Genomic DNA, 13,007 nt, shown 5'->3' with positions numbered 1-13,007 from the left:
AACTAGGCAAGTCAGTTAAGAAAAAAAAATCTTATTTACAATGACAGCCGACCCCGGCCAAACCCTAACCTGAACGACGCTGGGCCAATTGTGCACCGCCCTCTGTGACTCCCAATCACGGCCGGTTGTGATACAGCTTGGAATTGAAACAGGGTCTGTAGTGACACCTCTAGCACTGAGATGCAGTGCCTCAGACCGCTGCGACACTCGGGAGCCTTATATGAACTGTAACTCAGTAAAATCTTTGAATTTGTTACATGTTGCATAGAAACTTTTGTTCATTGTAGATGGCATCTTTGACCAAATCGCCATGGTGATGTGGGCCTTGCAGATGAATGTCACTCTGATATGTCAGACCTCCTCCTGATAACTATAGAGCTGCAGTGATGTAGGGAGCCTGTATGTCTGTATGCATGTCATGCTACTGGCATACTGGGTGAAGCATACCTGGGTTCAAATACTATTTGACATCATTTTAAACAGTATTCTCAAGCTGTGCTTGATCAAGTTTACCTGGCTTGATGAACCAATAGAAAAGTCCTGAAACTGTAAACCCCACCCACATCTGGCACACCAGGCAGTCTAGAGGAAACGCTCAAAGAAATATGTTGAAAAGTATTTGAAAGCAAGCCTGGTGAACTAATAAACTGGACAGATGTTGAATAGTATTTGAACCCAGGCCTGGTGAACTAATAAACTAGACAGATGTTGAATAGTATTTGAACCCAGGCCTGGTGAACTAATAAACTGGACAGATGTTGAATAGTATTTGAACCCAGGCCTGGTGAACTAATAAACTAGACAGATGATGAATAGTATTTGAAAACAGGCCTGGTTAACTAATAAACTAGACAGATGTTGAATAGTATTTGAACCCAGGCCTGGTGAACTAATAAACTAGACAGATGTTGAATAGTATTTGAACCCAGGCCTGGTGAACTAATAAACTGGACAGATGTTGAATAGTATTTGAACCCAGGCCTGGTGAACTAATAAACTAGACAGATGTTGAATAGTATTTGAACCCAGGCCTGGTGAACTAATAAACTAGACAGATGTTGAATAGTATTTGAACCCAGGCCTGGTGAACTAATAAACTAGACAGATGTTGAATAGTATTTGAACCCAGGCCTGGTGAACTAATAAACTAGACAGATGTTGAATAGTATTTGAACCCAGGCCTGGTGAACTAATAAACTAGACAGATGATGAATAGTATTTTAACCCGGCCTGGTGAACTAATAAACTAGACAGATGATGAATAGTATTTGAAAACAGGCCTGGTGAACTAATAAACTAGACAGATGATGAATAGTATTTGAAAACAGGCCTGGTTAACTAATAAACTAGACAGATGTTGAATAGTATTTGAACCCAGGCCTGGTGAACTAATAAACTAGACAGATGTTGAATAGTATTTGAACCCAGGCCTGGTGAACTAATAAACTGGACAGATGTTGAATAGTATTTGAACCCAGGCCTGGTGAACTAATAAACTAGACAGATGTTGAATAGTATTTGAACCCAGGCCTGGTGAACTAATAAACTAGACAGATGTTGAATAGTATTTGAACCCAGGCCTGGTGAACTAATAAACTAGACAGATGTTGAATAGTATTTGAACCCAGGCCTGGTGAACTAATAAACTGGACAGATGTTGAATAGTATTTGAACCCAGGCCTGGTGAACTAATAAACTGGACAGATGTTGAATAGTATTTTAACCCAGGCCTGGTGAACTAATAAACTAGACAGATGTTGAATAGTATTTGAACCCAGGCCTGGTGAACTAATAAACTAGACAGATGTTGAATAGTATTTTAACCCAGGCCTGGTGAACTAATAAACTAGACAGATGTTGAATAGTATTTGAACCCAGGCCTGGTGAACTAATAAACTAGACAGATGTTGAATAGTATTTGAACCCAGGCCTGGTGAACTAATAAACTAGACAGATGTTGAATAGAATTTGAAAGCAGGCCTGGGGGAAAGAAGGGTGTAGTCATAATAATATCAGGTCTCTGGACCAGTCACCCAGCAGTAGTGAAAGTAATGGGACAGACCAGAACCTGAGAGTTCAACTATGAATCCAGATGTTGGTGTGTGTGTGTAAATGTATCTATCTCTCTTTCTCTCTCTCTTTCTCTCTCTCAATTCAAGGGGCTTTATTGGCATGGGAAACGTGTTAACATTGCCAAAGCAAGTGAGGTAGATAATATATAAATGTGAAATAAACAATAAAAATAAACACTAAACATTACATATCTCTCTCTCTAAACCCCTCTCTTCCCCTCCCTCCCTCTACCCCCCCTCTCTGTCTCCCTCTCTTTCCCTCCCACCCCCCCCTGTATCCCTCTCTTTCCTTCCCTCCCTCCCTCCACCCCCCCTCTGTCTCCCTCTCTTCCCCCCCTCCCTCCACCCCCCCCTCTGTCTCCCTCTTTCCCTCCCTCCATCCCCCCTCCCTCCCTCCACCCCCCCCCCCCCCTCTGACTCCCTCTCTTCCCCCCTCCCTCCCTCCACCCCCCCCTCTGTCTCCCTCTCTTTCCCTCCACCCCCCCTCCCTCCCTCCACCCCCCCCCCCCCTCTGACTCCCTCTCTTTCCCTCCCTCCCTCCACCCCCCCCCCCTGTCTCCCTCTCTTTTTCTCTGTAGAGTGGTAGTGATCCCTGAGAACAGAGAGAGTGTGTCTGAATCCTTGAGGAGGACTTCAAAGCTAAACCTCAAAACACTGTGAAAAACATCTTCACTCTCATTGCTTTCAATCCATCTGGTGTCATCATGGCTGGTCCCCCACCAGTTGAACAGACATTACGTCACAGTGCCCTTGTCCTCCTCCTGCTGAGTGTGAGTGGTAGCCTGGGCCAGAAGGACTGTACAGGTGTAGACTGCCCTGATCTGAGTAACTGTATTGAGGAGCGGCTGGAATCTGGGGCTTGCTGTACTACCTGCGTTCAGACTGGGTGTACCTGTGAGGGCTACCAGTACTACGACTGTGTCCATGCCGGCTTTAAGAATGGTCATGTTCCCGAGGGGCAGTCCTACTTCGTGGACTTCGGGAGTACGGAGTGTTCGTGCCCGGAGGGTGGCGGACGGATTGGCTGTCACTTCATGCCCTGTCCTGACGTCCCTGCTAACTGCATCGAGGTGTCTGAGCCGGCTGACGGCTGTGTCACCTGCGAACGTATCGGCTGTGTCCATGACAACCAGAAGTACGAGGCCGGACACTCCTTTCACCTTGTTGCCTGTGAGGTCAGTTTGTTCTCTTTACCTTTACCTGTGAAGTCTGTCTGTTATCTACCTTTACCTGTGAAGTCTGTCTGCTACCTGTCTATCTACCTTTACCTGTGAAGTCTGTTATCTACCTTTACCTGTGAAGTCTGTCTGCTACCTGTCTATCTACCTTTACCTGTGAGGTCAGTCTGTTCTCTCTACCTTTACTGTGAAGTCTGTCTGTTATCTACCTTTACCTGTGAGGTCAGTCTGTTCTCTCTACCTTTACCTGTGAAGTCTGTTATCTACCTTTACCTGAAGTATTTATGTTATCTACCTTTACCTGTGAGGTCAGTCTGTTATCTACTTTTACCTGTGAGGTCAGTTTGTTCTCTCTACCTTTACCTGTGAAGTCTGTCTGCTACCTGTCTATCTACCTTTACCTGTGAGGTCAGTCTGTTCTCTCTACATTTACCTGTGAGGTCAGTTTGTTCTCTCTACCTTTACCTGTGAAGTCTGTGGGTTATCTACCTTTACCTGTGAAGTCTGTGGGTTATCTACCTTTACCTGTGAAATATGTCTGTTATCTACCTTTGCCTGTGAAGTCTGTATGTTATCCACCTTTACCTGTGAGGTCAGTTTGTTCTCTCTACCTTTACCTGTGAAGTCTGTCTTATCTACCTTTACCTGTGAGGTCAGTTTGTTCTCTCTACCTTTACCTGTGAAGCCTGTCTGTTATCTACCTTTACCTGTACCCTTGTCCCTTTTACCTGTGAAGTCTGTCTGTTATCTACCTTTACCTGTGAAATCTGCCGGTTATCTACATTTACCTGTACCCTTGTCCCTCTTACCTGTGAAGCCTGTCTGTTATCTACCTTTACCTGTACACCTTGTTCCTTTTACATGTGAAGCCTGTCTGTTATCTACCTTTACCTGTACCCTTGTCCCTTTTACCTGTGAAGCCTGTCTGTTATCTACCTTTACCTGTACCCTTGTCCCTTTTACCTGTGAAGCCTGTCTGTTATCTACCTTTACCTGTACACCTTGTTCCTTTTACATGTGAAGCCTGTCTGTTATCTACCTTTACCTGTACCCTTGTCCCTTTTACCTGTGAAGCCTGTCTGTTATCTACCTTTACCTGTATCATTGTCCCTTTTACCTGTGAAGTCTGTCTGTTATCTACCTTTACCTGTACCCTTGTCCCTTTTACCTGTGAAGCCTGTCTGTTATCTACCTTTACCTGTGAAGCCTGTCTGTTATCTACCTTTACCTGTACCCTTATCCCTTTTACCTGTGAAGCCTGTCTGTTATCTACCTTTACATGTACCCTTGTCCCTTTTACCTGTGAAGCCTGTCTGTTATCTACCTTTACCTGTACCCTTGTCCCTTTTACCTGTGAAGTCTGTCTGTTATCTACCTTTACCTGTGAAGCCTGTCTGTTATCTACCTTTACCTGTGAAGTCTGCCGGTTATCTACCTTTACCTGTGAAGTCTGCCGGTGGTCTACCTTTACCTGTACACCTTGTTCCTTTTACATGTGAAGCCTGTCTGTTATCTACCTTTACCTGTACCCTTGTCCCTTTTACCTGTGAAGCCTGTCTGTTATCTACCTTTAACTGTACCCTTGTCCCTTTTACCTGTGAAGCCTGTCTGTTATCTACCTTTACCTGTATCATTGTCCCTTTTACCTGTGAAGTCTGTCTGTTATCTACCTTTACCTGTACCCTTGTCCCTTTTACCTGTGAAGCCTGTCTGTTATCCACCTTTACCTGTGAAGCCTGTCTGTTATCTACCTTTACCTGTACCCTTGTCCCTTTTACCTGTGAAGCCTGTCTGTTATCTACCTTTACATGTACCCTTGTCCCTTTTACCTGTGAAGCCTGTCTGTTATCTACCTTTACCTGTACCCTTGTCCCTTTTACCTGTGAAGTCTGTCTGTTATCTACCTTTACCTGTGAAGCCTGTCTGTTATCTACCTTTACCTGTACACCTTGTTCCTTTTACATGTGAAGCCTGTCTGTTATCTACCTTTACCTGTACCCTTGTCCCTTTTACCTGTGAAGCCTGTCTGTTATCTACCTTTACCTGTACCCTTGTCCCTTTTACCTGTGAAGCCTGTCTGTTATCTACCTTTACCTGTACACCTTGTTCCTTTTACATGTGAAGTCTGTCTGTTATCTACCTTTACCTGTACCCTTGTCCCTTTTACCTGTGAAGCCTGTCTGTTATCTACCTTTACCTGTATCATTGTCCCTTTTACCTGTGAAGTCTGTCTGTTATCTACCTTTACCTGTACCCTTGTCCCTTTTATCTGGGAAGCCTGTCTGTTATCCACCTTTACCTGTGAAGCCTGTCTGTTATCTACCTTTACCTGTATCCTTGTCCCTTTTACCTGTGAAGCCTGTCTGTTATCTACCTTTACATGTACCCTTGTCCCTTTTACCTGTGAAGCCTGTCTGTTATCTACCTTTACCTGTACCCTTGTCCCTTTTACCTGTGAAGTCTGTCTGTTATCTACCTTTACCTGTGAAGCCTGTCTGTTATCTACCTTTACCTGTGAAGTCTGCCGGTTATCTACCTTTACCTGTGAAGTCTGCCGGTGGTCTACCTTTACCTGTACACCTTGTTCCTTTTACATGTGAAGCCTGTCTGTTATCTACCTTTACCTGTACCCTTGTCTCTTTTACCTGTGAAGCCTGTCTGTTATCTACCTTTACCTGTACCCTTGTCCCTTTTACCTGTGAAGCCTGTCTGTTATCTACCTTTACCTGTATCATTGTCCCTTTTACCTGTGAAGTCTGTCTGTTATCTACCTTTACCTGTACCCTTGTCCCTTTTACCTGTGAAGCCTGTCTGTTATCCAACTTTACCTGTGAAGCCTGTCTGTTATCTACCTTTACCTGTACCCTTGTCCCTTTTACCTGTGAAGCCTGTCTGTTATCTACCTTTACCTGTACCCTTGTCCCTTTTACCTGTGAAGCCTGTCTGTTATCTACCTTTACATGTACCCTTGTCCCTTTTACCTGTGAAGCCTGTCTGTTATCTACCTTTACCTGTACCCTTGTCCCTTTTACCTGTGAAGTCTGTCTGTTATCTACCTTTACCTGTGAAGCCTGTCTGTTATCTACCTTTACCTGTGAAGTCTGCCGGTTATCTACCTTTACCTGTGAAGTCTGCCGGTGGTCTACCTTTACCTGTACACCTTGTTCCTTTTACCTGTGAAGCCTGTCTGTTATCTACCTTTACCTGTACCCTTGTCCCTTTTACCTGTAAAGCCTGTCTGTTATCTACCTTTACCTGTACCCTTGTCCCTTTTACCTGTGAAGCCTGTCTGTTATCTACCTTTACCTGTACCCTTGTCCCTTTTACCTGTGAAGCCTGTCTGTTATCTACCTTTACCTGTACCCTTGTCCCTTTTACCTGTGAAGCCTGTCTGTTGTCTACCTTTACCTGTACCCTTGTCCCTTTTACCTGTGAAGCCTGTCTGTTATCTACCTTTACCTGTACCCTTGTCCCTTTTACCTGTGAAGCCTGTCTGTTATCTACCTTTACATGTACCCTTGTCCCTTTTACCTGTGAAGCCTGTCTGTTATCTACCTTTACCTGTACCCTTGTCCCTTTTACCTGTGAAGTCTGTCTGTTATCTACCTTTACCTGTACCCTTATCCCTTTTACCTGTGAAGCCTGTCTGCTTCCTGCGTCCTGTCTGCTACCTGCGTCCTGTCTGCTACCTGTGTCCTGTCTGCTACCTTCGTCCTGTCTGCTACCTGCTTCCTCACTGCTACCTGTCTGTTACCTGCTTCCTGTCTGCTACCTGCCTCCTGTCTGCTATCTTCTACCCGTGCTATTCTAGCACATTGCCTGTCTATCTACCTTTACCTGTGAAGTCTGCCTGTCTACCTGTCTGCTTCCTGTCTTCTACCTGCTTCCTGTCTTCTACTTGCTTCCTGTCTGCTACCTGCTTCCTTGTCTGCGTCCTGTCTGCTACCTGCTTCCTTTCTGCTATCTTCTACCTGTGCAATTCTAGCACATTGCCTGTCTATCTACCTTAACCTGTGAAGTCTGCCCGTCTACCTGTCTTCTACCTGCTTCCTACTTCCTGTCTGCTACCTGCTTCCTGTCTGCTATCTTCTACCTGTGCTATTCTAGCACATTGCCTGTCTATCTACCTTTACCTGTGAAGTCTTTCTGTCTACCTGTCTGCTTCCTGTCTGCTACCTGCTTCCTGTCTGCTATCTGCTACCTGTTCTATTCTAGCACATTGCCTGTTTATCTACCTTTACCTGTGAAGTCTGCCTGTCTGCTACCTGCTTCCTGTCTGCTACCTGCTTCCTGCTTCTTGACTGCTACTTGCTTCCTGTCTGTTACCTGCTTCCTGTCTGCTATCTTCTACCTGTGCTATTCTAGCACATTGCCTTTCTATCTACCTTTACCTGTGAAGTCTGCCTGTCTACCTGTCTGCTACCTGCTTCCTGTCTTCTACCTGATTTCTGCTTCCTGACTTCTACTTGCTTCCTGTCTGCTACCTGCTTCCTGTCTGCTACCTGCTTCCTGCTTCATGTCAACTACCTGCTTCCTGCTTCCTGTCTGCTTCCTGTCTTCTACCTGCTTACTGCTCCCTGTCTGCTACCTGCTTACTGTCTGCTACCTGTTACCTGCTTCCTGTCTGCTACCTGCTTCCTGTCTTCTACCTGCTTCCTGTCTGCTACCTGCTTCCTGTCTGCTACCTGCTTCCTGTCTGCTACCTGCTTCCTGTCTGCTACCTGTTTCCTGTCTGCTACCTGCTTCCTGTCTTCTACCTGCCTCCTGTCTGCTATTCTAGCACATTGCCTTTCTATCTGCCTTTACCTGTGAAGTCTGCCTGTCTACCTGTCTGCTACCTGCTTCCTGTCTGCTATTCTAGGACTTTGCATGTCTTTAGGTGCCGTTCCAGAGATGGTGTGGTGAACTATAGTTTAGATCTCAAACCAACTTTTTGGTCAATAGATTCTTAATGTGTTCCCAGCTAACAAAAAATGGGTTCTGTGAAAGTTCCCAGTCGTGCTGATGATTATAGAATGTTTGTATAAATCATTCGCCTGATGTTGCAAGAACGTTCCTAGAACACATTTAAGCTATAGGTTCCGAAAACACTGTCCAGTTGTGATAACTTAAACATTGTATGAACGTCATGTGGCAACAGGACATTCCCTTAATGTTATAAGAAGTTCTATAAAGGTGCCCTGAACATTTCATTAACTTATGGGAGTTGTCTGGGGTTTTGCAAGAACATTCTTGTGATATTCACATAAGTTGCACAGAACATTCGGACAATGTTACACAATAAGTGAGTCCGTTTTTGTGTGCCATCACAGCAGCAAGATTTGTGACCTGTTCCCACAAGAAAAGGGCAACCAATGAAGAACAAACACCATTGTAAATACAACCCATATTTATGTTTATTTATTTTCCCTTTGGTACTTTAACTATTTGCACATCATTACAACACTGTATATAGACAATGTGACATTTGAAATGACTTTATTATTTTGGAACTTTTGTGAGTGTAATGTTTACAGTTATTTTTAAAAATGGTTTACTTCACTTTTGTTTATCTATTTCACTTGCTTTGGCAATGTAAACATATGTTCCCCATGACAATAATGCCTTGAGAGAGAGAATTACACACAGACTGCAGGAATGTCCACTGAAGATTTTGCCAGAGAGCCACCTCCAATTGCAGTACGTCCCACAGGCCTCACAACCGCAGACCACGTGTAGCCAGGACCTCCACATCCCGTTTCTTCACCTGCGGGATCGTCTAAGACCAGCCACCCGGACAGCTGATGAAACTGTGGCTTTGCACAACTGAAGAATTTCTGCACAAACTGCCAGAAACTGTCTCAGGGAAGCATGTTGTCCTTACCAGGGTCTTGACCTGACTGCAGTTTGGCATTGTAACTGACTTTGGAGAAATGTGCTCTTCACGGATTAATCCCGGTTTCAACTTTACCAAGCATACGGCGACAGCTGTTTAGCCGAGCTGTTTGCTGATGTCAATGTTAAGAACAGAGTGCCCCATGGTGGCGGACAATGAACCTAATTTCATTTTATTGATGGCAATTTGAATGCACAGAGATATTGTGACGATATCCTGAGGCCCATTATTGTGTCATTCATCCGTCGGCATCACCTCATGTTTCAGTATGACAATATACAGCCCCATGTCTCAAGGATCTGTACACAATTCCTGGATGCTGAAATGTCCCAGGCCTGTATACTCACCAGACATGTCACCCATGGAGCATGTTTGGGATGCTCTGGATCGACGTGTACGACAGCGTGGTCCAGTATCCAGAAACACAGCCATTGAGGAATGGGGCAGCATTCCGCAGGCCACAATCAACAGCCTGATCAACTCTATGTGAAGGAGATGTGTCACGCGGCATGAGGCAAATGGTGGTCACACCAGATACTGACTGTTTTTCTGACCCACTCACCTACATTTAGTTTTTAATGGTATCTGTGACCAACAGATGCATATCTGTATTCCCAGTCATGTGAAATCCATAGATTAGGGCCGAATTGAATGTATTTATTTTGACTGATTTCTTCATATGAAATTGTTGCATATTGCGTTAATATTTTTGTTCAGTGCCTTCAGAAAGGATTCAGACCCCTTGACTGTTTCCACATTTTGTTACGTTACAGCCTTATTCTAAAATGTATTTAATCATCTCCCCCCTTATCAATCTACACGCAATACCCAGTAATGACAAAGCAAAAATTGTTAGAATTTTTACATTTTATTTACATAGGTATTCAGACCTTTTACTCAGTACTTTGTGGAAGCATCTTTGGTAGTGATTACAGCCTGGAGTCTTCTTGGGTATGACGTTACAAGCTTGGCACACCTGTATTTTGGGAGTGTCTCTCAATTTTCTCTGCAGATCCTCTCAAGCTCTGTCAGGTTGGATGTGGAGCGTCGCTGTACAGCTATTTTCAGGTCTCTCCAGAGATGTTCGATCGGGTTCAAGTCCGGGCTCTGTCTGGGACACTCAATGACATTCAGAGACTTGTCCCAAAGCCATTCCTGTATTGTCTTGGCTGTGTGCTTAGGGTTGTTGTCCTGTTGGAAGGTGAACCTTCGCCAAAGTCTGAGGTCCTTAGAGCTCTGGTGCAAGTTTTTTTTCACAAAATAAGGCTCTGTAATTTGCTTCATTCATCTTTCCCTCGATCCTGACTAGTCTCCCAGTCTCTTCCACTGAAAAACATCCCCACAGCATGATGCTACCACCACCATGCTTCACTGTAGAGAAGTTCCCAGGTTTCCTCCAGACATGATGGTTGGCATTCATGCCAAAGAGTTCAATCTTGGTTTCTTTAGACCAGAGAATCTTGTTTCTCTTGGTCTGCAAGTCTTTAGGAGCCTTTTGACAAAATCCAAGCGGGATTTGCCTTTTACTGAGGACTGGAAAAGGGGGATACCTAGTCAGTTGTTCAACTGAATGCCTTCAACTGAAATGTGTCTTACACATTTAACCCAACCCCACTTTTTTTATTTAATTTATTTAATTTTTAACCTTTATTTAACTAGGCAAGTCAGTTAAGAACAAATTATTATTTGCAATGACGGTTTAGGAACAGTGGGTTAATTGTCTTGTTCAGGGGTAGAACCCCGGATTTTTTCATTGTCAGCTCAGGGATTCGATCTAGCAACCTTTCAGTTACTGGCCCAATGTTCTAACCACTATACTACCTGCGCCCACTTCTTCCATCTGGCCACTACCATAAAGGCCTGATTGGTGGAGTGCTGCAGAGCTGGTTGTCCTTCTGCAAGGTTCTTCCATCTTCACACAGGAACTCTGGAGCTCTGTCAGTGTGACCTCCCTGACCAAGGCCCTCCTCCCCTGATTACTCAGTTTGACCGGGCGACCAGCTCTAGTCTTGGTGGTTCCAAACTTCCATTTATGAATGATGGAGGCCACAGTAGCCACAGTAGCTGGAGACTTACAGTGGGGAGAACAACTATTTGATACACTGCCAAGTTTGCAGGTTTTCCTACTTACAAAGCATGTAGAGGTCTGTAATTGTTATCATAGGTACACTTCAACTGTGAGAGACAGAATCTAAAACAAAAATCCAGAAAATCACATTGTATGATTTTTAAATAATTAATTTGCATTTTATTGCATGACATAAGTATTTGGCTGGAAGACCCAGCCATGACCCATCTTCAATGCTCTTACTGAGGGAAGGAGGTTGTTGGCCAAGATCTCGCAATACATGGCCCCATCCATCCTCCCCTCAATATGGTGCAGTCGTCCTGTCCCCTTTGCAGAAAAGCATCCCCAAAGAATGATGTTTCCACCTCCATGCTTCACAGTTGGGATGGTGTTCTTGGGGTTGTACTCATCCTTCTTCTTCCTCCAAACACGGTGAGTGGAGTTTAGACCAACAAGCTCTATTTTTGTCTCATCAGACCAGATGACCTTCTCCCATTCCTCCTCTGGATCATCCAGATGGTCATTGACAAACTTCAGACGGGCCTGGACATGTGCTGGCTTGAGCAGGGGGACCTTGCGTGTGCTGCAGGATTTTAATCCATGAAGGCGTAGTGTGTTACTAATGGTTTTCTTTGAGACTGTGGTCCCAGCTCTCTTCAGGTCATTGACCAGGTCCTGCCGTGTAGTTCTGGGCTGATCCCTCACCTTCCTCATGATCATTGATGCCCCACGAGGTGAGATCTTGCATGGAGCCCCAGACCGAGGGTGATTGACCGTCATCTTGAAGTTCTTCCATTTTCTAAAAATTGCACCAACAGTTGTTGCCTTCTCACCGAGCTGCTTGCCTATTGTCCTGTAGCCCATCCCAGCCTTGTGCAGGTCTACCATTTTATCCCTGATGTCCTTACACAGCTCTCTGGTCTTGGCCATTGTGGAGAGGTTGGAGTCGGTTTGATTGAGTGTGTGGACAGGTTTCTTTTATACAGGTAACGAGTTCAAACAGGTGCAGTTAATACAGGTAATGAGTGGAGAACAGGAGGGCTTCTTAAAGAAAAACTAACAGGTCTGTGAGAGCCGGAATTCTTACTGGCTGGTAGGTGATCAAATACTTATGTCATGCAATAAAATGCTAATTAATTACTTAAAAATCAAACGATGTGATTTTCTGGATTTTTGTTTTATATTCCGTCTCTCACAGTTGAAGTGTACCTATGATAAAAATTACAGACCTCTACATGCTTTGTAAGTAGGAAACACTGCCGATTTAGCAGGTTATCAAATACTTGTTCTCCCCACTGTATATCTCCCTCACTAACTTTAAGCACCTGTTCATAGCCCATTGCACCTGTACAGAGCCCATCTGTAAATAGTTACCTCATCCCCATATTGTAATTAATTTGTTTGTACCTTTGCACCCCAGTATCTCTACTTGCACATTCATCTTCTGCACATCTACCACTCCAGTGTTTATTTGCTAAATTGTAATTTTTTCGCCACTATGGCCTATTTATTGCCTTTCCTCCCTTACCTCATTTGCACACACTGTATATATATTTTTCTATTGTTATTGACTGTACGTTTGTTTACTCCATGTGTAACTCTGTGTTGTTGTTTGTGTCACACTGCTCTGCTTTATCTTGGCCAGGTCGCAGTTGTAAATGAGAACTTGTTCTCAACTGGCCTACCTGGTTAAATAAAGGTAATAAAGGTAAATAAAAAAATAAAAAACTGTGTTCTTGGACCTTGAATGCTGTAGACATGTTTTGGTACCCATCCCCAGATCTGTGCCTTGACACAATCCTGTCTCAGAGGAA

At 44.2% G+C, this 13,007-nt stretch overlaps 1 protein-coding gene across 1 annotated transcript in view; it reads left to right on the top strand.

Annotated features, from left to right (window-relative positions):
• Positions 1–13,007, top strand: part of LOC110528697 (fibulin-2) — a 127,683-nt gene that overhangs the window by 27,221 nt on the left and 87,455 nt on the right. Inside the window, exon 2 of the mRNA XM_036984360.1 lies at positions 2,651–3,247. Within this exon, the coding sequence (XP_036840255.1) occupies positions 2,777–3,247 (471 nt within the window). The 5' untranslated portion in view covers positions 2,651–2,776. The remainder of the gene's footprint in view (positions 1–2,650; positions 3,248–13,007) is intronic.

Source organism: Oncorhynchus mykiss, chromosome 7 (genome assembly GCF_013265735.2).
Source record: "Oncorhynchus mykiss isolate Arlee chromosome 7, USDA_OmykA_1.1, whole genome shotgun sequence".
In the NCBI taxonomy this organism is placed as follows: Eukaryota; Metazoa; Chordata; class Actinopteri; order Salmoniformes; family Salmonidae; genus Oncorhynchus; species Oncorhynchus mykiss.
Note: the sequence above shows the minus strand (reverse complement) of the source record. Positions and strands in the feature narration are given on the sequence as shown.